The 25,004-nt window shown below is 41.8% G+C and overlaps 1 protein-coding gene across 1 annotated transcript in view; it reads right to left on the bottom strand.

Moving 5' to 3' along the window:
* Positions 1-25,004, bottom strand: part of PAPPA (pappalysin 1) — a 247,286-nt gene that overhangs the window by 163,997 nt on the left and 58,285 nt on the right. Inside the window, exons 5-7 of the mRNA XM_003264052.4 lie at positions 16,822-17,014; positions 9,464-9,585; positions 1,412-1,910 (exon numbers count right to left, since the gene is read on the bottom strand). Of these exons, the coding sequence (XP_003264100.2) occupies positions 1,412-1,910; positions 9,464-9,585; positions 16,822-17,014 (814 nt within the window). The remainder of the gene's footprint in view (positions 1-1,411; positions 1,911-9,463; positions 9,586-16,821; positions 17,015-25,004) is intronic.

The following is a 25,004-nucleotide window of genomic DNA, read 5'->3' as shown; positions in this document are numbered from 1 at the left end:
AGATTGTCTTATATCATTTTAGAACCAAATAAAGAGCCACAAAAGGCCTATAGAAACCATTGACACCCAAATTAGATGGCGAAGACTCTATCCTTTTTGTAGATTAAAACAGAAGTTGGAATCACATCTTTAATTGAGCACCAGTTGAGTAAACTGGCTTAGGAGTCAGAACGAAATTCCAATCCTTACCTTCACCACTTCCTAACTGTGTGATCTTGGACAAGTGACTTCACATCTCTAAGCCCCAGTTTTCTTCTTTGTAAAATAAGAATAATAGGGCTATGGTTGTGGAGAGGATGGAATGAGTAAAAGATGCAAAGACCTTAGCCCATTTTCTAGTACACAGGAAAAGCACTAATGGCTTCATTATAAAATGGTCTTCCTCCGAAGACAGAAATTCTGAGGATGTTTGGGGAAGAAGTAATAGAGAGGTGGCTTGAGAAGTGAGTGATTTTTTTTTTTTTTTGAGATAGAGTTCACTCTTGTGGCCCAGGCTGGAGTGCAATGGCGTGATCTCAGTTCACTGCAACCTCCGCCTCCTAGATTCAAGTGATTCTCCTGCCTCAGCCTCCCGAGTAGCTGGGATTACAGGCGTACATCACCACACCCAGCTAATTTTTTTGTATTATTAGTAGAGACGGGGTTTCACCATGTTAGCCAGGCTGGTCTTAAACTCCTGACCTCGGGTGACCCGCCTGCCTCGGCCTCCCAAAGTGCTGAGATTACAGGCGTGCGCCACCTCCCTGGCCAAGAAGTGAGTATGAAAGACAAGTACTACTTCACATAAGAGCAGTGAGCATCCAAAAAGAGTTACAGAAACCTAAAGCTGCAAAGGCCCTAAGGATCGAATGGGTTTGAACCACTGTTCTGCCTCAGGAAATAAGACAAAAACAAGCGCTGTTAAAATTGATATTCACTTTCCAGCACAATTTTTGTGCAAATACCTAGGATTTTGCCCAACCCCCAGCCAATCTACTATAACTTCACCCCCAATTCACCCACTGAAAAAGCAATCAAAATGCATAAATTGTCTTCAATTTAATATAAAAAGAAAATCCTTAGCAAATTTCGGTTCTTCTACTTTCATTAGTAATAAATGATTTTCTCACTGCTACTCTCATCCACTCTCCTTCATTTACTATTGGAATGACTAAGATAAAGAAAGACTTATGAGGCTTAAGGTCACACATCAGATTTGTCACTAAATCCAGGTCTAATTGTTCCTTTCCTATTGCTCTTCCCATGATATCAACTCTGCCATGTTAAGACAAATATACACCCAATGATGGGTTACAATCCATAGAATGAGTCTTGGCTGTGATGAACCACCTGTCCAGGCCTCTCTGACCCACCTCACGTTCCTCCACAACCCACCCACTTAATAAACTCCCTATTCAGAGAGTGCACTTACATGTCTATGAATTTCCTATTGAGATGTAGGATGGAGGCCGCATCCACCTGGAGAGGAGGGTCCCGGACCACCTTATACTTCAGGGGCTTACACTGTAGACAGAGTGGGGTGTCTGCAGTGGAGGTCAACATGGCAGCATCGATCTCCAGGTGCTCGTCCAGGGTGTAGATTTGGATGCCATACACCTCCTCACCCACGTCCCGGAGTCTGATGGTCAGTGGGACATCACAGAAGACATTCTGAGGACCCAGGGAGATGTTCTTCCCACTGACAGTCAACAGTTTGATGTCATTGACAGCTCCACGAGAGTCCCAGTCAGTGGAGACAAAGGTCACCCAAATGGTCAGAGACTCAGGGACCAAGGGGTAGAGGAATTCCAGCTCGAGGTAGCAGCCTTGAGGCTCAGGGCAGGCTGGAGGAACCGTGTGTGGGTTGACAGCTGAATTTGGGCTCCAGGTGCGGACACTGGACTTACAGGGCTGTTCAACATCAGGATGACCTACGCAGAAGAGATGAGGGAATGAGTTCTTGAGGAAAGAGCTTTATTCTGATCCTTAGAGTTTCCTGTGGACCCCAGGAGAAATTGGCCTGACTAGAACTTAGACAGAGGGGAAAAGGAGAGGAAGGTTCTTGGTGCCTTGGTGAATCTGCTATACACACAGCATCCATCTCATCCCCACCCCTGCAATACAGATTTCAGAGTAATCACCAGACATTCAGTCAAACTGCTTTCATCTCACTACCGAGTCAATGTTCAAACTTTCCTTCCTCATCTTCCACTTAGGAGGCTGTGCAGCCTAAGATGAAAAGAAGTAAAGGGTACATATTGGCTAAACACCCGCTGTGTCCCCTGAACTTCTTTAATTCTTGCAAGGACTTATTTAGGAGGTGAGAAAACTAAGGCTCCCAAATATAGAGTGAATCGATCAGGTTCATACAACTTGAAGTGTAAAAGTCAGCATTGGAACTGAATTTTGTTTCATTTTGGAATCCGTATTCTTTGTTCTTCTCCCTATTGGATGCAGGGGACAGTAGAATAAATTAGAATCCTTGTGGTATTACTGCCATTGGTAAAACCTACTTGGACTGACAGAAATCCTAACCCCATCCCAGACCAGCAAAGAATAGGTGAGCATAAATAGCATCCACCCTGCAGACTGAGGACCTGGGAGGAAACTGTCTAGAACCATGAACAACAGAGCTGAAAGGCAGCCTTGGAGCCCTCTTATCTCTGCTCCTCCCCTTCTCTACATGCGGTCATTCCATACCACTGAGCTTCTCCACACTCTGTCTCACTCAGGAAGGGGAGGGTTGGGTGAGGAGCAGGGAGAAGGAAGGAGGGATTCTTCTCCTCTTTCCCTAGGGAGATGATGCCTCATCCCCACTGATCTCAGCCTGCAGTGACTTCTGAATTTTTCTCTGCTGAGATCACATCTAGACTCCCAGAGAGCTCTTCCTTGCACTACTGAGAAAAAGAACCAGGACTCAATGTAGTGATTGGCTCTAATTTGTTTAAGGGAGCCTCATGAGAGAGACAGACCAGATGGTAAGACGAAGGACCTCAAGTTGTCCAACTAGACACCTTAAAAAAAAAGTTAAGAGACAGAGTCCTGCTCTATTGCCCAGGCTGCAGTGGAATGGTCTGATTATAGCTCATTGCAGGCTCAAATCCCCTTGCCTCAGCCTCCTGAGTAGCTGAATATAGGCATGCGTCCCCATGCCCACCTAGCCACATTCTTTTTTTCTTCAGCATCAGGGGTTGGTTGGGAGGGTAGTGGTGACCCTAGACCTTTCTGAAGCAAATGAGAAAAAAAAAATCTTTGCTTAAAAATGCTTTGTGGTAATGTTACAGGGTAACAGGAATCACTATAATGTCAATACTAGAAAGTTATTTGGAGTGAAAAAACTATGCCAGTGAAGGCTGTAAATACCTCTAACCTCCTTGCCTCTGCTTAGCCAAGGAAAGAGAGAAGCCACCAAGTGGAGATGGAGAAGAGAAGAGGAAAAGAGAAGGAGGGGTGAGAAAATACACAGAGGTTTCTTAGATATAATGCATCAGAGCAAGAAAAGATGGATTTAATTACAAGATTTCCTCTATCTCTCCTTGGCTAGTTTCATTCATTATTTGCAGCAACTGCTGGCTCAAAGCAACCTGTAGTTTAGGGGAAAAACACAAGTAGGACTCCCCACCTAGCTGAAGCCTTTCTTCTTGTCTGCTTTCCAACACACTGAGTTCCTGACTCTCTTAACTTTGTGGGATGTTGACACACATGTATCACTTACTCATTCAGTCAACTTCATTGAAGGCAGCACTTTACGGTATATGAAACACATCTCCTAGTTATTAGTTAACTCATCTGACTGTCATCAAAATCCTGTAAGATCGTTGTCATTTTGTCTCTATTAAAGAGCACTGCTTCACTCAATGCCATGTAGCCTTTGCTTAATACAGTGTGCCTAGTCCATAGAATATTCACATAGCGGATGCTAAATAAATATGTTAAAGGAAGGACCTTCTATCCTGTTAACATCGAGTTAAAAGTTACAGCATGGAACATTAAGGCACGCTTCCTGATGGTGGGTGCCAGGTGAACATTCCACCATGGGCTTTCTCCTGCAACTAGCAAGGGATGAAGTAATCTTCCTCCCTTCCTTGGAGAAAATGACTGTCAGTGGTGGGAAGCCACAGGAGAGCAAAGATGACAAATCTGCCTGGCTCATCCTTCCTCCCTAGTTTCTTGTTAATCAACAGAGGGACCAAATGCTTCCAAAGGACAGGAAGGTGAGTCTGGTCATTATGCTCAAGCAAGTAAACAGGAGTAGAAATCTTAGCAAAGCTTGTGGTTGTCTGGTTATTAGAGACAAACCCTTAGATGTAAAAAAGAGTCCCTAGAGGCACTGAGTGTAACCATAACCAAAGCAGCAACCTCATTAATAATGCCAGCCTTCATGAGTTGACCATCCTCAATGTGCAGGCACTGTGCCAAGCACATTACACGCCTCAGGTCTTTTTACGCTGGCACTAAGTCTGTGACGCAGGTCTTATGAAATTCATTTTACAGAAGAGGAAACTGAGACTCAGATGGTTCAGAAATTCCCTGGCAGGGAGTAGAGTATGATATTGTTGGTCCAGGCAGTGTGCCAGGCTTTGAAGGAATGAAATTTGTGTTAAAATATCAGTTATAGGGTTTCTCATTGTGTTACCTACTGTAATGTTACCTACCTCGGGGTTGCTGTAAACCTCAAATAGGATGAGATCATTAATAGATTCCCATAAATATATTAGCTCTGTCCTGGAAAGTAGGGAGGTATTAACAAGGAAAATATTGGTAAGAGGAGGTATTTCAAGCATGAGAACAGTTGGGAGACAGTGTAAGTTAAGATTACTATGATTTTGAGTGCAATTGTAGAGCAACAAATGCTGAGGCTGGTAAGCTAAGTAGAACCAAGATTGTGAAGTGGCTTGTATACCACATTAAGGAGGAAACTGAGCTTTACACTGAAATAGATGAAGAGCTACTGAGAAATTTTAAGCAAATGAGTGATATCAGAGTCGCCTTTTAGAAAAACCACTGTTGGCCAGGTGAGGTGGCTCACGCCTGTAATCGCAGCACTTTGGGAGGCCGAGGCAGGCAGATCATTTGAGGTCAGGAGTTCGAGACCAGCCTGACCAACATGGTGAAACCCCATCTCTATTAAAAACACAAAATTACCTGGGTGTGGTGGCACATGCCTGTAACCCCAGCTGCTGAGGAGGCTGAGGCAGGAGAATTGCTTGAACCTGTGAGGCTGAGGTTGCAGTGAGCCAAGATTACGCCACTGCACTCCAGCCTGGGGAACAGGAGTGAAACTCCATAAAAAAAAAAAAAAAAGAAAGAAAGAAAAGAAAAGAAAAGAAAAACCACTGTTTAGAGACACGGACACTATCCATCTATCCATCCGTCCATCCATCCATCCATCTATCCACCCATTCATTCCATGCATTCAAAGAGTAACTATTCAGTGCCAGGTGTGTGTCCAGAGGTAGGCTAGGCTCCAAGAGAATAAGTTTGCCAACATGATCTCTGTTCTCAGGGAGCTTTTAGTCTTGTGAGACTAGTTAGGAGAGTATTGGACTAATGCAGACAATATATGAACTGCAAGAAAGCATGCAAGGAGATGGCAAGTCAGAATTCCTAAGGAGGAATAGTGAACACAGCTGGGAGATTGATTGGACATGTAGTTGCAAGGTAAGGACAGGAGCTGAAGAAAAGAAACAAAGAGAGAAGGGAAGGAAGAAGATAAGGAAGGGGGAGGAGGAAGGGTGGAAGGGGAGAAAAGAATAAACAAAGAAGAAAAGAGAACTAAGCGTAAAAGCCCTGTTACTTCATTATTAATAGATATCCTTTTGTATATATGGTGATTAAATGAAAAATTACATGTTTATATAAACTGTCCACTAGAAATAAGGTCATACATGTGTATAGACGTACATATTTATACATAATCATGCTGATCTACATTTACATTTGTGAAGCGCTATACAGGCACCCGTTATGTATCTATGTATATATACACTGCAGCTGTTGACACAAATATAGTTATAAAAACTTGGTGCCAAGCTTTTTTCCAGGTGAATAGTTAAGCACACCTGAAATATTCTGGGCAGAACAATAGAGAAAACACACAAATGAGAAAAAATAAAAACAGTTAGTGCCATGTGCTAATCTCTCATGGAAAACCCAATGCTTGCAATCTATTTTACACTTGCATAAGTGATCTTAACTGGGATTTGAGTCAGTCAGATCAAGAAATATATATTTATCTAATTTATAGGCTACAGATAAAACATGGCATCAAATATCTCAAAAACATTCATGTATGAAATACAGTTTTTGCTCAAGAAGTAGGAGTGCAACCACTGTCTACGAACAAAGGCAAGCCGTTCTATGACTGTATTTACCTTCTTTGAAATGAAACTAATGAAATGCAGTAGATTTCCAATAAAAATTTGTTAAATGAAGAATCTTCTGCTAGTTAATATGGGATTATATGAAAAGAAGTTACAGCTCCATGGAATACTAGAGCTGGAAAGGATATTGTAGTTCAACTTTTCATTCTGTGGATACAATGCCATTTTCAGAGAAGCTATGTGACTCACTCAAGGGCACAGAGTACATCAATAGTAGGGCTGAGACCATGGTCCAATCCTCCTCCTTTCCCTCTCCTGCACTCCCCATGTTTTTTCCCCAACCCTACAGATATGCCTGGCATTGCTCACGAATTTGGGAGTTTTAAGTTAGTTTGGGAAGTCCAAAACCTTAAACATGCAAAGATAAATAGGATGAGAATGAGTTGAGAAATAAATTGCAGAGTTTGGCTCATGGAAAAGTTTATTTCTTCAAGGATATTAAAAGGGTCTGAGCCAAAAGGATCACAGAGACTGTAATAGGATGCTCTAAAAAAAGAACTGTGTCTTTTCCTGGCCCACATGTACTAAATTTACATAGGAGGAAAACCCAGGGCTGCTGGGTTTCCTTGGAGCTCCGAATTGGTTCAGGGAACCAGAGACCTCAGTGCCTCCAGTTGAACTCCATTCTGCATATCGTGCTTTAAGAAGGTCAGGAACAAACTAGGAGCAAACTTCACCAACTAATAGTTGCATTGGATGTAGGTGTGGGGAGATGTCTGGAAATTTTATTCAAACAAGTGGTAGAACAAAGCAAGATAATTTTAGCCAGAGACATCTCAGGGGATAATCTTGCTAATTCTACCTTCCAAGTACCTCTCAACTCCATAAACTTCTCTCCATTCTCACAGCCACCGACCTCACCAGCCCACCATCATTCCTCAGCTGGATTTTGGCAACAGTCACCTTGCTGCTTCCCTTCCTCTAGCGACCAAATCCTCTTGATCTCTTCTTCACACAGCAGTCTGAGCAATCTTCATGACATGCAGGTCTTACCATATATCATGCCCTCATAAGGCACATGGTTTTCTCATTGCCCTTGGTGTGAATCCAAACCCGTCCTCACCTGGCCATTATCCATCTCATCTGTCTTACCTCTGCCACCTCTACCTTGTTTTACATGTTCTGAACCTACTTAAACTCTTATAGCCTTACTGAACTTTTGCTTATGCAGGTTATATCTATTAGTAGCTTCCGTATTATAAACTAAAGCTAAGAAATTTAAAAATTCAAGAATACATAAGAGTGTGTTCCATTAGCTATCAGAGGACAAATGACATCACATGTCATGTGTCTATCAGATGGCTCCACTGGACTCTCTGGAGAGAATGAGAGTGGAAAAAGCAAATGATGTCTTATGTAATTTTATGAAAATACTTTTGACTTTGAGGATACCCTATAAATGTCTCCAGGAACCCCATAAGCCTCTGAACTAGATTTAGAAAACAGCCACTCTGTGAACATATGAAACTTTTTCACATTCTCAGATGCACCTTGTTCACAGTGTTGTGATATTTCATGGGAAGACTGAGTCTCCAGTTCTGCATGAGGTCCCCTTCTTACGGGGCCCCAGCACCACTTGGTACATCTACTACCATAAGCCTGTTCACACTGAATGGCAATTGGCCATTTACTTATCTGACTTCCCTAGCAGACACTCAGCACTGCCTTGCCCATGTGCTCAAGACAGTGCCCAGCATATAGTGCCTGTGTTGGTCACTAGTGAGACAGGCTCACTAGACACAAGCATGCAAAGTGTTGTCACATTCTCTGTGACAACCCAAAGTGGGTTTAGTTTGGGTGGAAAAATTACAATTGTAGATTTCAAGAACTTTCTAAAAAACTGGAGCTTGAACAGGCACCAGGGAACCTCAGTGAGGACACACATAGAGGGGATTCCTGCACTTAGGGGGAGCCCGGGCCGGATGACCCCAGGCATCCCTCTCAGGTCTGACAGCCTGTGATTCTGTGAGGCTGAACTGAGGGCTTTTCCCAGACATCCCTCTTGCTTTACATTCCAGATGGATTTGTTTAGACTTCCCAAGTTTGACTCTCATTTTTATTTTAAGCTACTTTAAAAAATAAAGTGCAGTGCCGTCGTTTTTCAACTTCACTTTCCTCTCTGATCCTTCCCCCTTGCTTTATTCTATCTCTGGCTTTTTCTTTTCAACCTTCTTTCTAAAAATATAGAGGATAGCGGAGGAGTTCTCACTGGCGTTCAGTGAGAAGACTGATTCCGCTCCCTCTGATGCACTGGTGTAATAGTGTCCTCACCCAGTGACTGCTGGCATGAGCTAACCTGCAGAGGAGCAAGAAGGACTGGGTGGGGGCAGGGTCTATGTGTACATCCCTGAGTACCAGGGAGGGGGAGATGAAAGACTAACAGGAAAGTATGGAGCCTCTGCCAGCCTGGTTCTGAGGCCAAGTGAAAAAGTGTGACAACAAGCATTTGGCAAAAGGTATTCTTCTCTTAATTTCAATGATGATGTAAGAAAGCACAGAGATCATTGGTTCCTTGGTAAGCCTGAGAGACACCCCTGAGCAGGGAAGAGTCTGATAGTAGGTGGAACCCATAATAGTGGGAATCATAAGGCACTTCCTTTATGTGTCTTACAGGTAAATAGATCCCAAAAAGAGGGTATATAGAAGAAATTAAAAGGAATAGTTGCAACGCATGTGAAAGTGCTCTGTGTAGTCTAAGAAATAACAGAAGAATCAAAGACCACTGATGCCTTGAAGCCCCAAAATATATGTATTGACTCTAAAGTGACTTTGTTTGTAACTCCAAGCAGTTGGGGTCTGAAGGATGTATAAATACCCCCAAGACACTGTGTTTGTATCAGGTGTGTGGCCTTGGGCACTTCTTTAATATCTTAGTGTCCTTTGTTTCCTCATTTGTAATATGAGAATAACATGTTAGGATAGTGCAGGTGCTCAAAAAGTATTTGTCAAATGGATGAGTGCTTGACTACTAACCTTGCAGGAGGATGTTAATCAAATGATACATGAGAAAGACCCATAAAAATCATAAAACTCCGTATACATTGAAAGAGCTGTTCTTTGCACACTCCACCTGTCGATGAGCTTCCAGAAGCCTGGCTTACCTTCTGCTTCACGAGGGCTCCAGTGTCCTGATGGGCCGCAGGGCATTGGGGATGAGGCGTTGGAAGCATACTGCACCAGGATTCTCCCTTCCAGGCAAAGATCACATGCTGATCCCAATTCTCTAGGAGGCCAAGGAAAGAGGGAAAATGCACCGACTTAGGAACAGTTGAATGAGCAACTGATGGGACTAGGCCAGAGTCAATGGGGCAGAGGACACAGCAAATCTGTGTTTCCCCCTTTCCTGCCTACATATGCCAAGGCTTCTGGAAATAACTGTAAGTGAAATGCCTCCCCATTGCCCAGCAAGAACCTCGTTTGAGCCTAAGCGGCTTCTGTTCTGATGATGTATACATTTCTCTGATTTTTAGCAGCACAAAGTCAACAGTCTGAAGACTCACCACCTGCAATAATTTTAATTTTATCAGGCATGTGAAGCTCCACTGAGGATTCGCAACGTAGTTATGAGAAAATCTTTTGCTTCATTTTGTTCTCAAAGTTTACTCCTTTTACAACATTTATCAGGTACCTACTATGTGCCAGACACTATCTTGTGTTTTAGGCATTAAATATGAAGACGGCATGGTTCTTTCATCTGAAAATAAGAGGGCTGGATTAAAAGATGCCTAAAGAACCGTCCAGCCTTGACATTCTGTGGACGGATGAGTCACTCCTCGATTTTACAGTCAAAAGCAGTTTCTCTACCATGCCATCTAATTCATTTTAGCGGCTTTCCAAGGGGCTAGCCAATCCCTCAATGGGACCAGTCCCAGAAGTGGAATATTAGGATGGCTTCCCCTACCAACTTGTGTCTTGTGTATCTGGATTCAATCTTCCTTTGGCTACAGAGTCTCTGGGATCCTACTCATTTTCCAGATTTGGCATCTGTTTATGAGGCAGTTGTGGAGAAGGGAGAGGAATGAGTCCTCTTCTGTCTTATTGTGAACCGAAAACTGCAAATCTGAGTGACCTCTGCAGAGGGACTGGAAACAAAATCTTGGGAAGATGTCGAGAAATGTCCCAGCACAACCCATTATTTCTCAAAGCGCAATGGTCCTGATGATAACTCTTTCATCATTCCTGGAAGAACTTCTGTGCTTTGGCTACCTGAAAGGATGCAATGGAGAAGCCAGGTCTGAAGCCTTATGGCTTTCCCCTCGCAGGGACATTCACTATGCCTCTGGGCTCACACAGTGAGGAACCGTGTGCTTGTGAGCATCATAGTGTGCTGTTTCTCCCCGTTCCTCCTCCACACAGCCGACAGGAGATCATCCCCAAACCTCAAGATAAATAAGTCATGCCCCTGCTTACCTCTTTCAGTGATTTTATCCCCTAATGCCCTATAATGTGGTATTCAATGCTCTTTCATACTATCCTCCGCTTCACTCTAGCTTTGTTTCTCTCCACGATAAGCTCTGTCTACCTATCATGTTGTGTCGTGTTACCCACATCCCCTCTGCAGACTTTTTTCACTTGGCTGATGTTTCTCCTCCAAGTTCACCTTGGACATCATTTCCTCTGTGAAGACATTTTTTTGACATGCAGGAGAGTTTCTCCCAATAGATTTTGAGGTCCTTGAGGACAAAGTCAATATCTAATAACTACCTTTTTATTTCACACGGCACAGCACACAACTTATTTTATAATGTTGGTCAGTATAAGCAGTTGAATGGATGGATGGCTGGATGGATGGATACCAGTCACTTAGGCATGTGCTAATACTCATGGTTAACCTAGTGCAGACCTTCAAGTTGTAGGTTTTGCATTCTCAGCCTTATCATCGTAAATATGAAACCATATGTAGGTGGAAATTTTGCAAGCACACTAATATTAATATTCAGCGATAAGAGAATCATTAAATAGCCCATGGTTAATATGCTTAATGGAATGGCAAGCAGTTATTGCAGAAATATTTATAAAGATTATGCAACTTCATGGAAAGTGTGTAAGCTATAGTATTACATGAAAAAGTCATATCCAAAGCTAAATCTATAGCAATATCTCAATGTTCAAATAACCTTATGAAACAAAATATTATCAGCAGCAATTTCTGGGCAATGGAATATAGGATGATTGATCCCACCCCCTATTATTACTCTTTCTGGTTTTCTAAATTTTCTACATATTTTAAATACATAAGTTACTCTTGGAGTAGCAATAATAACAATTATACAAATATACTCAAATGCAGAAAAGTAGGAGTGGAGAGAGAGACTTCCTTAGCACTGCTAATGAAGGCAGAGTTCCCTTAGGATGACCACAATCCCCGCATAGACGCTCTGAGTCACTGGCTTTAGACTGACACTGGGGTTACAAATGTTCTGGGATGAATTCGGGAACCATGCTGACCTTGATGGTCATTCATTCTTTCTTTCTATATCCTTTAGATGTTTTATTGTGGGTGATACACATAAAGCCACCTGAGTTTCAGTGAATTCTTGATACATCCCAGGATCCCAAAAACACTTGGATGACTGAACAAATCATCATCCAGCTGAAGCAAATGTATGATGTCCTGTCCTACACATCTAGGAATTGTATGTGTTTCCTACCTTTCACATTCATTTTGTCTTCATGGATACCTATATCTACACATAAACATACACAAACATAGACAATGAAATCATAGACATGCAGGATACCAAAGCTGCGAGAGCTCATCTTTCTTACTTGGGTTTCATGAAAATCAAAGCTTAAAGCTCTAAGTATGTGCTGTCCAATATGGCAGCTATTAGCCATATGTGGCTATTTAAACTTAATTTAATTAAAAATAAATAAAATTTGAAATTTGATTCTTCAGTCACACCAGTCACATTTCAAGCCCCAGTTGGCTAATGGCTATAATCTTAGTGCTGATATAGAATATTTCCATTATTGCAGCAAATCCTGTTGGACAATGTTTCTCCAAGGCATCCATTGTATATAATGAATTAACTTGTCTCCTCTGAAACTAAAATAGTACTTATTATATACCATCTTTGGGAGAAATGAGGAAATAGTTACTCAAATCATTTTCCATGTCTTAAAATTTAGAAGAGGAACCTTGGTTGAGAAAGCCTAGAACATCTTTGGCTTACAGATAAGAAAACTGAGGCCAAAGGCAGAGGGAATGGATGAGGTCACAAAGACTTCAGACCCAGGTTTCTTGGTTTTCTGTCCAGTACTATTTCCAATATACCATGGCCAATTGTCAGATAACTGAAACAACCCAGTCAACACGTGTTTGCAAGACAGATAAAAATAAAGGAGTTAGGAAAACCAGGGGTGGCCTTGAATTATTTATTCAGTTGCCCATGTGTGAGGACACAGGCTGTGGGAGGATCTGAATATGTTTTTTTAAGGGAAACCCTTGTATTCTCTTAGACCACAGATGTGAGAACAGCAGGAGGACATGAGGATGGCCAGGGGCTAGAGGTTGGCATTGATGGATGTAGTGGAAAACACCAGAGGCTTTGCAGGGAAAGGGAATTTTCAAGTAGCTAAACAGCTCTGGAAAATGTTGCACAAAATGGGAGCTGATATTTCTTGAACATGGAGTGTGTGTGCTTGGCATTTCATAGTTATCTTGCTGAATTCTACACAAAAGCTAGGTGACATGAGCATGATTAGCATATTCTGATGGAAGAAGACCCAGAAGAACAGAGGTGAGATGGCTTTGCTCAAGGTCCCATTGACTGGGAATGATAAAGCTGAGGATGGGAAATGGATGACCTGACATTAAATCTTGTACACTTTCTACTAAGCCAGTTTGCATGAGTATAAATTCCATCTGTGTGGGAGAGCGATATAAAGACAGTTCCATTTCTTTACAACAATTTATTGAACTTGTGGACTGACTTCTTTTAGCCATAGACTATGGTCAACGTAGCTGCTAACCCTAATTAGATATGTTTTGGAAATGTCACTTTTAATTTAACGTATGATAACTATGTTATGAAATTTTAAACTGAACAGAATGGCTATTATATGAGCCTCAAGAACCAACTGACTATAGGTTATTAAAAACATATTGATTGAAGCTGAGGACACTGTGTAATAGAGACATATCTCATTACACAACAATTAACCCTCCAACAGGTTTCCAACAATCAGGCGGTATTTATTTAATGAACAATAACTGCTTTATGAAATATAAATTAAATACATACACAGGAAGCTTCGTTTACGAAACTTCCATTTTTAAGTGGAATGGAGGCCAAGGCTTGACCAAAAGTCTGATACTTCTCATCACCACAGAAAAAGTAAATAAATCTATGGGCTGCTGGAAACCTCTGAAGTGTCACACAAGGTTTCCCAAACCCAGCTCTGTGCTCCCAGTGAGGATGGCTGGGGCAGGGCAAGGGGAATTTCTACAGAGCATAGGAAGTACATTTCCTTCCCTGATGATCACATTTGCCAGCTGCCAAAGAAGGTTCTAGACTCAGGTACTGATGGTAATGTGAAAAATTAGTGCCCACATTTTATGTGGTACTGTGATCAAATAGGTTTCAAACATTTTTTAAATTTTATTTTTAATTGACATATAATGATTGTGTATATATTTATGGAGTACAGTGAGATGTTTTGATATATGTTTACAATATGGAGTGATTCAATTGGGCGAATTAACAAATCCATCATCTCTCACACTTTTTTTTGGCAAAAACATTTGAAATCTATTCTTTTCACAAGTTTGAAATATACAATGCATTATCATTTATTAGAGTCACCATTCTGTGCAACAGATCACTAAAGCTTATTCCTCCCATCTACCTGAAACTTTATGCCCTTTGATCAACATCCTCCCTCTCCCTACTCACCCCACCTGCCTCTGGTGGTCATCATTCTACTTTCTACCTCTATGAATTCAATTTTTTTAGATTCCACATATATGTGAGATCATGCAGTTATTTGTCTTTCTGTGCCTGGCTTATTTCACTTAGCATAATGTCTTCCAGGTTCATTATTTTGTCGAAAATGACAGAATTTTCCCGCTTTTAAGGCTGAATAGTATTCCATTGTGTCTATACAGATGCTCCTTGACTTACAATGGGGTTAGGACTCACCCAATAAACCTATCTTAGGTTGAAAATACGGTAAGTTGAAAATGCACTTTTGACTTACGATATTTTCAACTTACAATAGGTTTATACCATCTTAATACTCAAAGCAATGCTGAATACATATTACTTTTTTGCCATTGTGAAGACAAAAAAGTGGAAGTCAAATTATCATAAATTGGAGACCATCTGTGTACCACCTTTTCTTTACCTGTTCATCTGATGATGGACTCCTAGGTTGCTTCTATATTTTAGCTACTGTGAACAATGTACAGTGAACATGGGAGTGTAGCAATCTCTTTGGCATACTAATTTCAATTTCTTTAAATATATACACAGAATTGGGATTGCTGGATTATATGGCAGTTCTATTTTGAATGTTCTGAGGAACCCCCATACTATTTTCCGTGATGGCTATATTAACCTACATTCCCACTGCCAGTGCACAGGTGTTCCCTTTTCTCCACACCCTGGCTAACACTTCTTATCTTTCCTCTTTTTGGTAATAGCCATTATAACAGGGGTGTGGTGACACCTTCTTGTGGTTTTAATTTGCTTTTTCCTGATGATTAGTGAGGTTGAGCATTTCTTCCACATAGCTGTCGGCCATTTGTGTGTCTTGAAGTGTCTATTTAGGTCCTTTGCCTAATATGCCTTTGACACACACACAAATGCAGACAAATATACTTGTAAATGAGAATTTCTTGCTTCTTTTTGTGGCTTTTTTTTTTCCTTGCAGGGGGCAGTGTAATGCCTTTTCTCCAATTCTAGTTTTGAAACAACTTAATGAAAGCACATATGAGTCTGAGATAACACAATACAAAACAGGAGCTGAAGCCCAGTCCCTGCCACTTTCTATGACCCTCTGGTCACCTTTCAGCCTCTTTCGGCTCCAGTTCTCTTTTTATCTAGCAAATGAGGAAGATGATTTGTTTTGTACAAGGTTACCAGAAAGATTAAATGAGATTCTGTATGTAAAGCATTTAGTATAGAATCCATCACATAGTAAGCACTTGATAGATCCCAGCAACTACAATAAAGTAATATCGATTAATTGTTAGCATGGTTATTATTTTTACCATCATTAATATATCACCATTACTAGATGAAGCATCCCAAAGAAGGACTGGGAGTAGAGGTAATACATTAATCTTCCCTGAATTATGGCAAAATTCCAAAATAGATGCAAATACCTTGGTCTATTTTCATGACCCTTTTAAATCTGGTCTCCTTAGAGCTTGAGCTCCTCAAGGAGTTTATATGGGGGAAAGATCACAGGAGACCATTTGATTCAGGTCTCCACTTTCAAGCCACTGTAGTATCATTAGACCCAGTTTTCAGGGAAGGGAGAATCAGGCTCAGAGACAGAAAGTGACTTGCTCAAGGCCATGTGGTTAATTAATGAACAGTCAGGGCAGCAGAATAGAGATACCTTGTGCCTCAGTTTATCATTCCCTGGTCTTATAAAAATGCTACCTTTAGTTCTACAAAATAATAAAAAAAAACATTTGGCGCAAAAATTGTGTTTATATGTCATATATGTATATGCATTTTTTTTTTTTTTTGAGACAGTCTCGCTCTGTAGCCCAGGCTGGGATGCGGTGGTGCCATCTCGGCTCACCGCAACCTACGCCTTCTGGGTTCAAGCATTCTCCTGCCTCAGCCTCCCAAGTAGCTGGGATTACAGGCACGCGCCACCACATCCGGCTAATTTTTGTGCTTTAGTAGAGATGGGATTTCACCGTGTTGGTCAGGCTGGTCTCGAACTCCTGACCTCGTGATCTGCCCACCTTGGCCTCCCAAAGTGCTGGAATTACAGGAGTGAGTCACCGTGCCCGGCCTTGTATATGTATTCTTATATGTAAATATGTACTTATGTACACACATGTGACACACACATAAATATATATATCCATATATAAGCATATATAATATGACATAATATAATTAATATAATATATAATATAATATAAATGTTTTTGCCCAGGCAATCACAACTCCTGAGCTCATGGAGACAAGACTAGTACCTCCATCCCAGAGGAGGTCTGTAGCAAAAGAGGTTTCCAAGTTTCTAATAACAAAGTGAATCTAAGTGCCCATTCACTTAAAAATATTTATTGTTATTTATTGGTTTCTATTAACAATCATTTATTTATTCCCTGATCCCAAATTTACAACATGCTAGGTGGTGGAGATACCTTTTGAACAAGAATAAGAAATGCAGTAAAATCCCTCTCCAAGTCTGCTTCCCTTCCAAGTTTCCTTCTTCTTGGCAGGAGAGAGAGAGAGAGAGGGATCAACACTACACAGGGCACACTCACCTTTCAAAGAAATGGCCATCTATAGGTGGGAACCACTCCAGTGTCACAGAGTCCGTTGTGTGGCCCACAACTTGGGGGGCGAGGGCAACAGGCACTGGTTTTCTGGAGGGCTGCCAGCCCTGGTAGACCAGGTCCAGGTAACAGTGCATTCTGGCGACTTGATTGGGCGTGAAGGAGTCCGTACAGTCGTCATCTGCAAGCAGGCAGAGGGAGAGATAAGCACCAAGCCGCAAGGCAGGCAGGCATATGAGAGAGTTATGACGGCTCCTGGCGGCCCGAGAGCCAGCACCCAAGTCGTTCCTTGCCAACTCAGGGCTGGCCTCTTCCAGTTCTCAAGAGTTAATGGCCTGTGAACAAATTAGTGTAGTCATCACTTCTGGAGACAGGTGAGAGGAAACAGGAGGGAGGGAAGGGTGGATGGAACTGAAAAAGTATGGCTGAGACTGGGAAGAGAGCAGCCCAGAGGTCACGGCAAAGGACACAGGCAAGATGAGCTATTTCCCCTATTTCCCACGGCCCGCAAATCCACTGGGCACTAAGTCAACAATTCCATTACTCCCTCCCTCCCTCACCCCCTACTCAGTATCTCTCATTCATTCATTCATTCATTCATTCACTTGTTTATCCATTCACTCATTCATTGATGCACTCACTGGTTCCAACTCATTCCTTCACATTCTTTCATCCACTCATTCATTAGGTTCACTATTAACCAATGTGCTGATATTGCCCTTCAAACAAACCTTCTGAGTGTCTACTACATTTCTTCTCTGTGCCCAAGGGCATGGAAAGATGAAACTTTAAAAGTTCCTGCCCATGATGAGGTACCAGTCTAGTTATGGAGTCAAGACCAGTCCAATGTATGAGTCAAGGTTGTTACAAGGCTACTAAAGTCTGTGATGTCAGTCACTGATAAAGGGAGGAAAAAGGCATGGGTGGGGGCAGGGACAGGCAGGTGACCAGGAAAGCTTCTAAAGAAGGAGATAGTTGAGGTTGATCAGATTGCATGGCTAAGATTGGAAAAGAAAGGAGAGGGATTGCAGGAGAAAGAGCTGCATGACTACAGAGGCATGGTGCCCTAGGCAGAGAGCACAGGCCAGGGAGTCAGGCAGACCTGGAAACAAGCCAGGGTAGTGTGCATGCTGAAAATATGAGTAGTAACATCTCCCACTCCATGCTGCCATTGGTGCACTGTACTTTAGACACGGTAAACCCCTTCCCTTCTCTGGAGTTTTGGAGTACGCACTACTATTTTCCTTATCGTACAGAAGAGGATATTAAAGCTGACAGAGGGTAAACAACTATTTCAAAATCACAAAGCTAGGGATACATCTGGGATTTGAACCCAGGCAGTCCTGACTTCAAGGCTGTGCTTCTGATCAATATGAGAACTTCTTTTCAAGCATAAATGAGACATTGTATGGCTATAAAACCCTGCAGGTGGTTGATAAATGGGAGTTGAGTCTGAGGCTAAGGGAGCTTGGAACACAATCTCTCAGGTGTCTTTAGATCTAAGGACCTTTGATCCTAATCTCTCTTTTCCAGGGTGTGACCTAAGACCTGGTCCTGAGGGAGAATGCTTGCATTTCTCCCTCCAACAGTTGTATTTAACTGCCCTAGGGGCAGGGCAATGCACTGTTTTGGCTTAATTTCCAAAAACACCACTTCCCAGAGGTGTCCACCTGGTCAGGGAGCCTGCAGCTGGGCCCCAGACAGAGGAGTACAGGGCTCTTCCAATCTTAAAATAAACTTGCTACTGGGAACCCTGCAGCATATACTGGTTTCTTCTTATCAAACAAACATTAAATACATTTAGGCAGGTGCTGGACAGTTAGACATGGCTTTGAGAATCCTGCTTAGGGAAGGGGCAGGGGTGTGAGGGAGGTTCTACACAGAAGCTGCCTTAAATCCCCTTAGCAATTTTTGCCAATCTCCTTTCCAGCACCCTAGGGAAGTCTTTAACACATTTGGAGAAGCAGAAGAGCCCAATGTCTCTTAACAAACACAGTATAGTGAATAACCAAGTAAATCTCTCTCAAACCCAGATCCCACCATGTAACTCCTGAATACCAAACATTCTATGGCTCCCTATTGCAAGGAAAAAGTCCTCAGTCCGAAAAGTGCCAGATAATTGGACACTTTTTTCTTTGTTGCCATAAACTTTGTACTTCATCTTGAAAACTTTGGAAAAGCCACTGAATAGGTTACATGCAGGAGAAGGGCATGATGGCTAAGGGAAGAAGTATGGCCATGCGACTAGATTAGTGCACACAGAGTCTGGAGTCAAATGGACAAGTGATTTTCTGCCCCCAGTGCCTCAGTTACCCCATCTGTGAAGGGAAGACAGTGATGATAACACGATTGCTCATCTCAAAACACAGCAAAGATGCAGAGATGTGGGGCACTAAAAGCAATGCCTGCCCCATGATAAATGTTAGTAAATGGGAATTGGAAATAGTGTGTGTGTGTGGTGTGTGTGTATGCTTGTGTGTGCTCATATATGTATGCTTGCGTGTGCTCATGTATGTGTGAGTGTTAGAAAACTGGAAGCAGGAAAAAAATTCAGGATATAAAATACGCATTCTCTTTGATCTAACAATAAGGAATTTATGGATTCAAAAGATAGATACTCTTGGATAAACATGGGTAAAATAGACATATAAAGATGTTTCTTGAAGCATAATTTATAATGGCGAAAATATTAGAAATAGCACATCTGTTCATTCATAGGGAAATGGCTGTGTACTTTAAGGCACAGACATAGAACAGAATACTAATCAGGCATGACCAAAAAATGAGACAACTTTAAGACTCAGTTCCCTCGTGCATCAACTGGGGGCATTTAAATAAACTCCAAACCATGAAGCTGTGAGAATTCAATGAGCAAGGGCACAAAAAGCATTTATCAAGATGAATGGTGCTGAAAAGCAGTAGGTTTTTTCTTGTATAAACATCTACTTTACTTGCTTCCCCCCCAACAAAAAAGTGTATTTTTTCTTTTATAACTTAAAAAGGAACCATTTGCACATTTGTTGATAAAAATAAGTTTGAAAAAATGGATAGGTGATGGAACATAGTAGGGAGACAGGAATGTATTTGAACTCTAAAGCTGAAGTTGAGGCTGGGTGCAGTGGCTCTCTCCTGTAATCCTTGCACTTTGGGAGGCCAAGGTGGGCAGATCACGAGGTCAGGAGTTCGAGACCAGCCTGACCAACATGGTGAAACCCTGTCTCCACTAAAAATACAAAAATTAGCTGGGCATGGTGGTGCATGCCTGTAATCCCAGCTACTCAGGAGGCTGAGGCAGGCGAATCGCTTCAACCTGGGAGGCGGAGGTTGCAGTGAGCTGAGATCACGCCACTGCACTCCAGCCTGGGCCACCAAGTAAGACTCCGCCTCAAAAAAAAAAAAAAAAAAAAAAAAAAAAGCTGAAGTCAAAATCTATTCCAAGGTACATTACTTGGAGACTTAGCAGCTATCAAAATCTTGGGAGAGGTACCAAAGGGTTTTCATTTACCACAAAAGATCTGTCTCAATTAGCTAATGTCTAGAGTCAGCCCCACTTGGCTTCCTTCCCCCCAGTGCCTCCCCTCTCGATATCTGTGGCCACTTCCTCTGGTCTCCAGGAGTGGCCAGCTCATCTTGTTCTTCTGTCTGTATCTTGTCCCAAAGCAGAAAGAACTTTGGGACTTCAGCACTGGGAAGCCTATGCCAGTCCCCATACTGTTGATACAGTACCCTGGATTTGCAAACTGAACCTTGCTCACAAGAACCAATGTCCATCTGTGGCCAAAAGGCCACACTGCATGGAGGTTCAGGGCATGAACACCATGCCTTCACTCCACTTAGGACCTTGGGCACAATGCTGACCCCCCGTCAGCCACATTTTCACCCACCATAAAATGAGGAATAAGATGTTACCTGTCTCATAAAGCTGATGAGAGCATTTAACAAGTTAACTAATGTCTAGTGAATGGATAACTAAGTTGCCTTGTGTAAAACTCCGTCTTTTTGATGTTTTTTAAAAAATGATAGTAATAATAGTCATAGTAATAAATGTAGATAATAAATTTATAATAAAAACTTCACTGTAGAGTATCTGGAATATGTCAAAAATGTTACTAAAAATAAACATTACCCTGAACTCATTACCTATAGATAATAAAGTTGATGTCTAAGGTATATGTGTGTATATGTATGTATATATATGTATTTGTATATGGATGTGAATATCTACAGTAAATTTCTATAATTCTTATCACATACATATGTAGAGGTCTTACACTATATATATATGGCTTTCTGACCCTTTTCACATTAGTCAATGAATAATCCTACTAATCATCATTTATTGAGCGCTAATTATGATAGCAAGGACAGTTCTTTTTTGTTTGTTTTTTAACTTTCACTTTAAGTTCAGGAGTACATGTGCAGATTTCTTACATACGTAAACTTGTATCATGGGAGTTTGTTTTATAGATTACTTCATCACCCAAGTATTAAGGCCAGTACCCGTTAGCAATTTTTCCTGATCCTCTCCCTCCTCCCACTCTCCACACTTCAGTGGACCCCAGTGTGTGTTGTTCCCCTCTATGTGTCCATGTGTTCTCATCATTTAGCCCCCACTTATAAGTGAGAACATGTGGTGTTTGGTTTTCTATTCCTGTGTTAGTTTGCTAAGGACAATGGCTTCCAGCTCCATCCGTGTCCCTGAAAAAGACATAATCTCATTCTTTTTTATGGCTGCGTAGTATTCCATGGTATATATGTACCACATTTTCTTTATCCAGTCTATTATTAATGGGCATTTAGAACAACAACAGTTCTAAGTGCTTCACTTGTACCACTACACCTACAATCAGGCAAGGCAAGCATCCTTATCATCAATGGTATTAATGAAATAACTGAGGCTCAGAGAGGAGAAGTAAACTGCCAAAGATCAAAGCTGGGCACAGAACATTCGACTTTGGTCTCCTCACTCCAAATTTCATGTTCTGAACCACCATGTTACTCTACTTCTGTTCATGTCCTTCAACCGTCTTCTCTGTCATCTTTAGTGGCCCTATAATGTCCTATCACATGAATACCTTGCAGTTCACTTCAGCAATCCATTATCTTTGGGCTTGTAAGCAGTTTCTAATTATTCACACATTTTGTTTTCTATACCTGGCGTATAGCGAATGCCTAATAAATATTTAGGAAACAAATATCATTAAGAACATTCTTACGGTTAAATCTTTAAGCATACCAATTGACTTATTTGCTTTGGATATATTCCTTAGAAGTAGAATTGCTGGGTCAATCTATGTGTGCATATTAAGAAGCCATGACACGCAGAAAGATGAGGACAGGACACTTGCTCCTGTAGGCTAGAGAAAGCCTGGCTTCCTGCAGTTTTGAGTACTAGAGTGTCCTCCTCCAGGAACTCTTGTAGCCTATTATCTCCAGAAAGTGGAACTGGGTCTGCTGCTCTTTTATCTGCTGAGTTTTCCAAGAGTTACCCAAGAGTTCAACATAACTGTACTCCTCTGGAGCTCTGTCCAGCCTGCCTACTGAATTAGGCTTCCTCCAATCACCTGCCTGGTGCCTGCTTGATCTGAGCATTTGGTGCCCTCTCAACCTTCCCCAGAACCAGAAAATGAGGCAGATACTTACTAGTTAGTAACACAGGCTCTGCAGTAAGAAACACTTGAGTTTACGTTTCACCTTTGCCTTGTTTTATCTTTGTGATGCTGGGCAAGATACTTAAGCTACCTGATCCACATTTTTTGCATCTGTAAAACTTGTGCACCACCTTGGGCTACTTTGGGGATTCAATGAGACAAGCCTACGAAAAGTTTCATACAGTGTCTGGCATATCACACGTACTCAAGAATTGCTGCAGGCCTGAGCTAACCAATATGGTAGCCACCAGCCACGTGTGGCTATTCTGATTTAAATTAGTTAAAATAAGATTGATAATTCAGGTTATTAGTCACACTAGTTGTATTTCAATTGTTCAGTTACCACACAGGCAGTAGAGGTAGTGGCTACCATACTGGCCAGCACAGATACAAACTATGAGTGCTGCACCACAAACCTTTACCCTACTAGTGATCAGGCCTGAGGAAGAAGCACCCAGGAAGATAAAGCAACGAGAAGAAGTTGACCCAGCAATGTCTTCACCCAATTGTCTTGATGGAGAGAGCTCCCATGCATGGCTCTCCATAGCCCTGAGAACCCAGTCCTGTTCTGCATTTTGAATTTCATCCAGCTGCTTTTGTCACCTCATCTATCAGAAATCCTAAGGAAAACAAACATTTCAAAGCTCGTGGTCGCCTTGAATATGCTTTTGTGGGTGTAAGTTTGTTATCGTAGCTCAGTGAATTAGTTCTGCTGTTAATGGGTCACTGAGCTGAGGGGTTCCTTTAAAAAAAAAAGAACAGTAAATCAATCACCCTTTAGATCTGTACAAAGGGGAACAAAAAAAGACTTCGTTTATGGGGGTCTGGTAGCTAGTGGCAGCTCCTAGCCCCTAAGAGGCCGGCAAACTTCCAAACTTATGTTATTGTTTATTTTCCATGTGCGTTGAGCTGGCCAAGAAAAGGTGCTACAGAGATGGAACGTAAGCAGTGTTGTATGAGGGGATGGGGCACCGGATGTGGGGTGTCTGCTTGGCTGGGAATGGGAGCCCAGTGGGAATCTGCTTTTCAGGAAATACCCAGCACCCTGGTCTTTTTTGAGCACTCAAATCTAAGACTCTTTATGGTACCAGAGGTGGGTTATTGACACTTCAATTCAGATTTGGACTGCATGAACCTTATACTGGAGAGGCCCCCAGGGGTCATCAGCCCAAATGGACAAGCAGAAAGAACCACTGGGGATCACAGAACCCTTTGGGTTCCAGCAGCAAATTCCTCTCTTCAAATGCAATGAGGCAAAACCTCAACAGAAATGTAAAATAGTCAGAAAGGGGGTGTGTTTTCCCTGGCTCCAGCAGGAATGAGAGCCTAAAGCCCTAATCATATAGCCACCAGAGCAGTTGCCCTGAAGCATCTCTGTGGAATAGAGTGTAAAAGCCACCCAGGTTGCTCAATTTCCCCACTCAACCATCAGCTAGCTCTCTTTAGAAGAAATACAAGAGTAAAAGAGAAAAATACTTGGAGTCAGATACGTGACTTGGTGCAAATGACTTCAGTAAGCTTCAATGCTGTCGTCTGTAGAGTGGGGATAGTTCTGACTCTACACATTTGTCGTGAGAATTAAATGAGAGAGAGCATATTAAAGGCCTTTCTGGACAATATTTTGTTACATGAGTAGAAATATTGCTTTTGATAAGAATAAATTTTATATACCTGTTATAAGAGAATTTATTCATTTTCCTCCTTCCTTCCCTCCAACCCTCCCTCTCTCCTCCCTTTCTTTCTTTACTTCTTCCTTTCCTAACAAACATTTATTAAGCACTGGCCCCTGTGCTGACTTCTGAGAATAGAGTGATGTATTAGATGCAATCTTTGCCTTGATAGAATTTGCTTGTTCTAGTGGGGAAAGAGACACCAAGTTGAGTATGATAACAGAATTTGATGCTGGCCTGCCATGTGCAATTGTGTGCATTGTGACTAACACAAAAACTCTTAGCTGAAGGTGCAGTGGTAAGGGCTATGACAGCCCTGAGGATGGGGTGCCTTGCTCTAATTTGCCAAAGGTGCTAAAAGGGCTCCAAGGCCTTGATGTATCTCGTGCTAAAGGGAAGTGCAGGGCATCCCCTAATGCTCCTAACACTGTTACTAGTGGTACGCAAAAGTATTATGATAAGACATATGCACTTAGGAAAAAAAAATCATATTCAATCTCATGTCATAATTTTCTCTTTGCAAAATCCAAAGCACTCTTACTGTTCTTGCAAAACATAATAACAGAGAATGTGAGAGTTTTACGCTTATCTAAGGGACACATGGGTTAAATAAAAAAGGTTCAACAACCACCAGCTTAGAAAAATGTGCTGCACATTTAGGAAGGATCATGGAGATGCAAGTCCAACAATTCCATTTTGTTGAGAAAAGTGAAACCTGGAAAGAGAATGACTGAAAGACATTAGGTGGATGAGTGGCAGAGCTAGGCCTTCCATCCTTAGAAAAGGTAAGTAGCTTGTTCAAGGCTCCCCTGAGCCAGGATTGGATCCCACATCTGACATCCAGTCCTGT

Source organism: Nomascus leucogenys, chromosome 8 (assembly GCF_006542625.1).
Source record: "Nomascus leucogenys isolate Asia chromosome 8, Asia_NLE_v1, whole genome shotgun sequence".
Taxonomy (NCBI): domain Eukaryota; kingdom Metazoa; phylum Chordata; class Mammalia; order Primates; family Hylobatidae; genus Nomascus; species Nomascus leucogenys.
The sequence above is the reverse complement of the archived record's forward strand: the minus strand, read 5'-3'. Positions and strand labels throughout refer to the sequence as shown.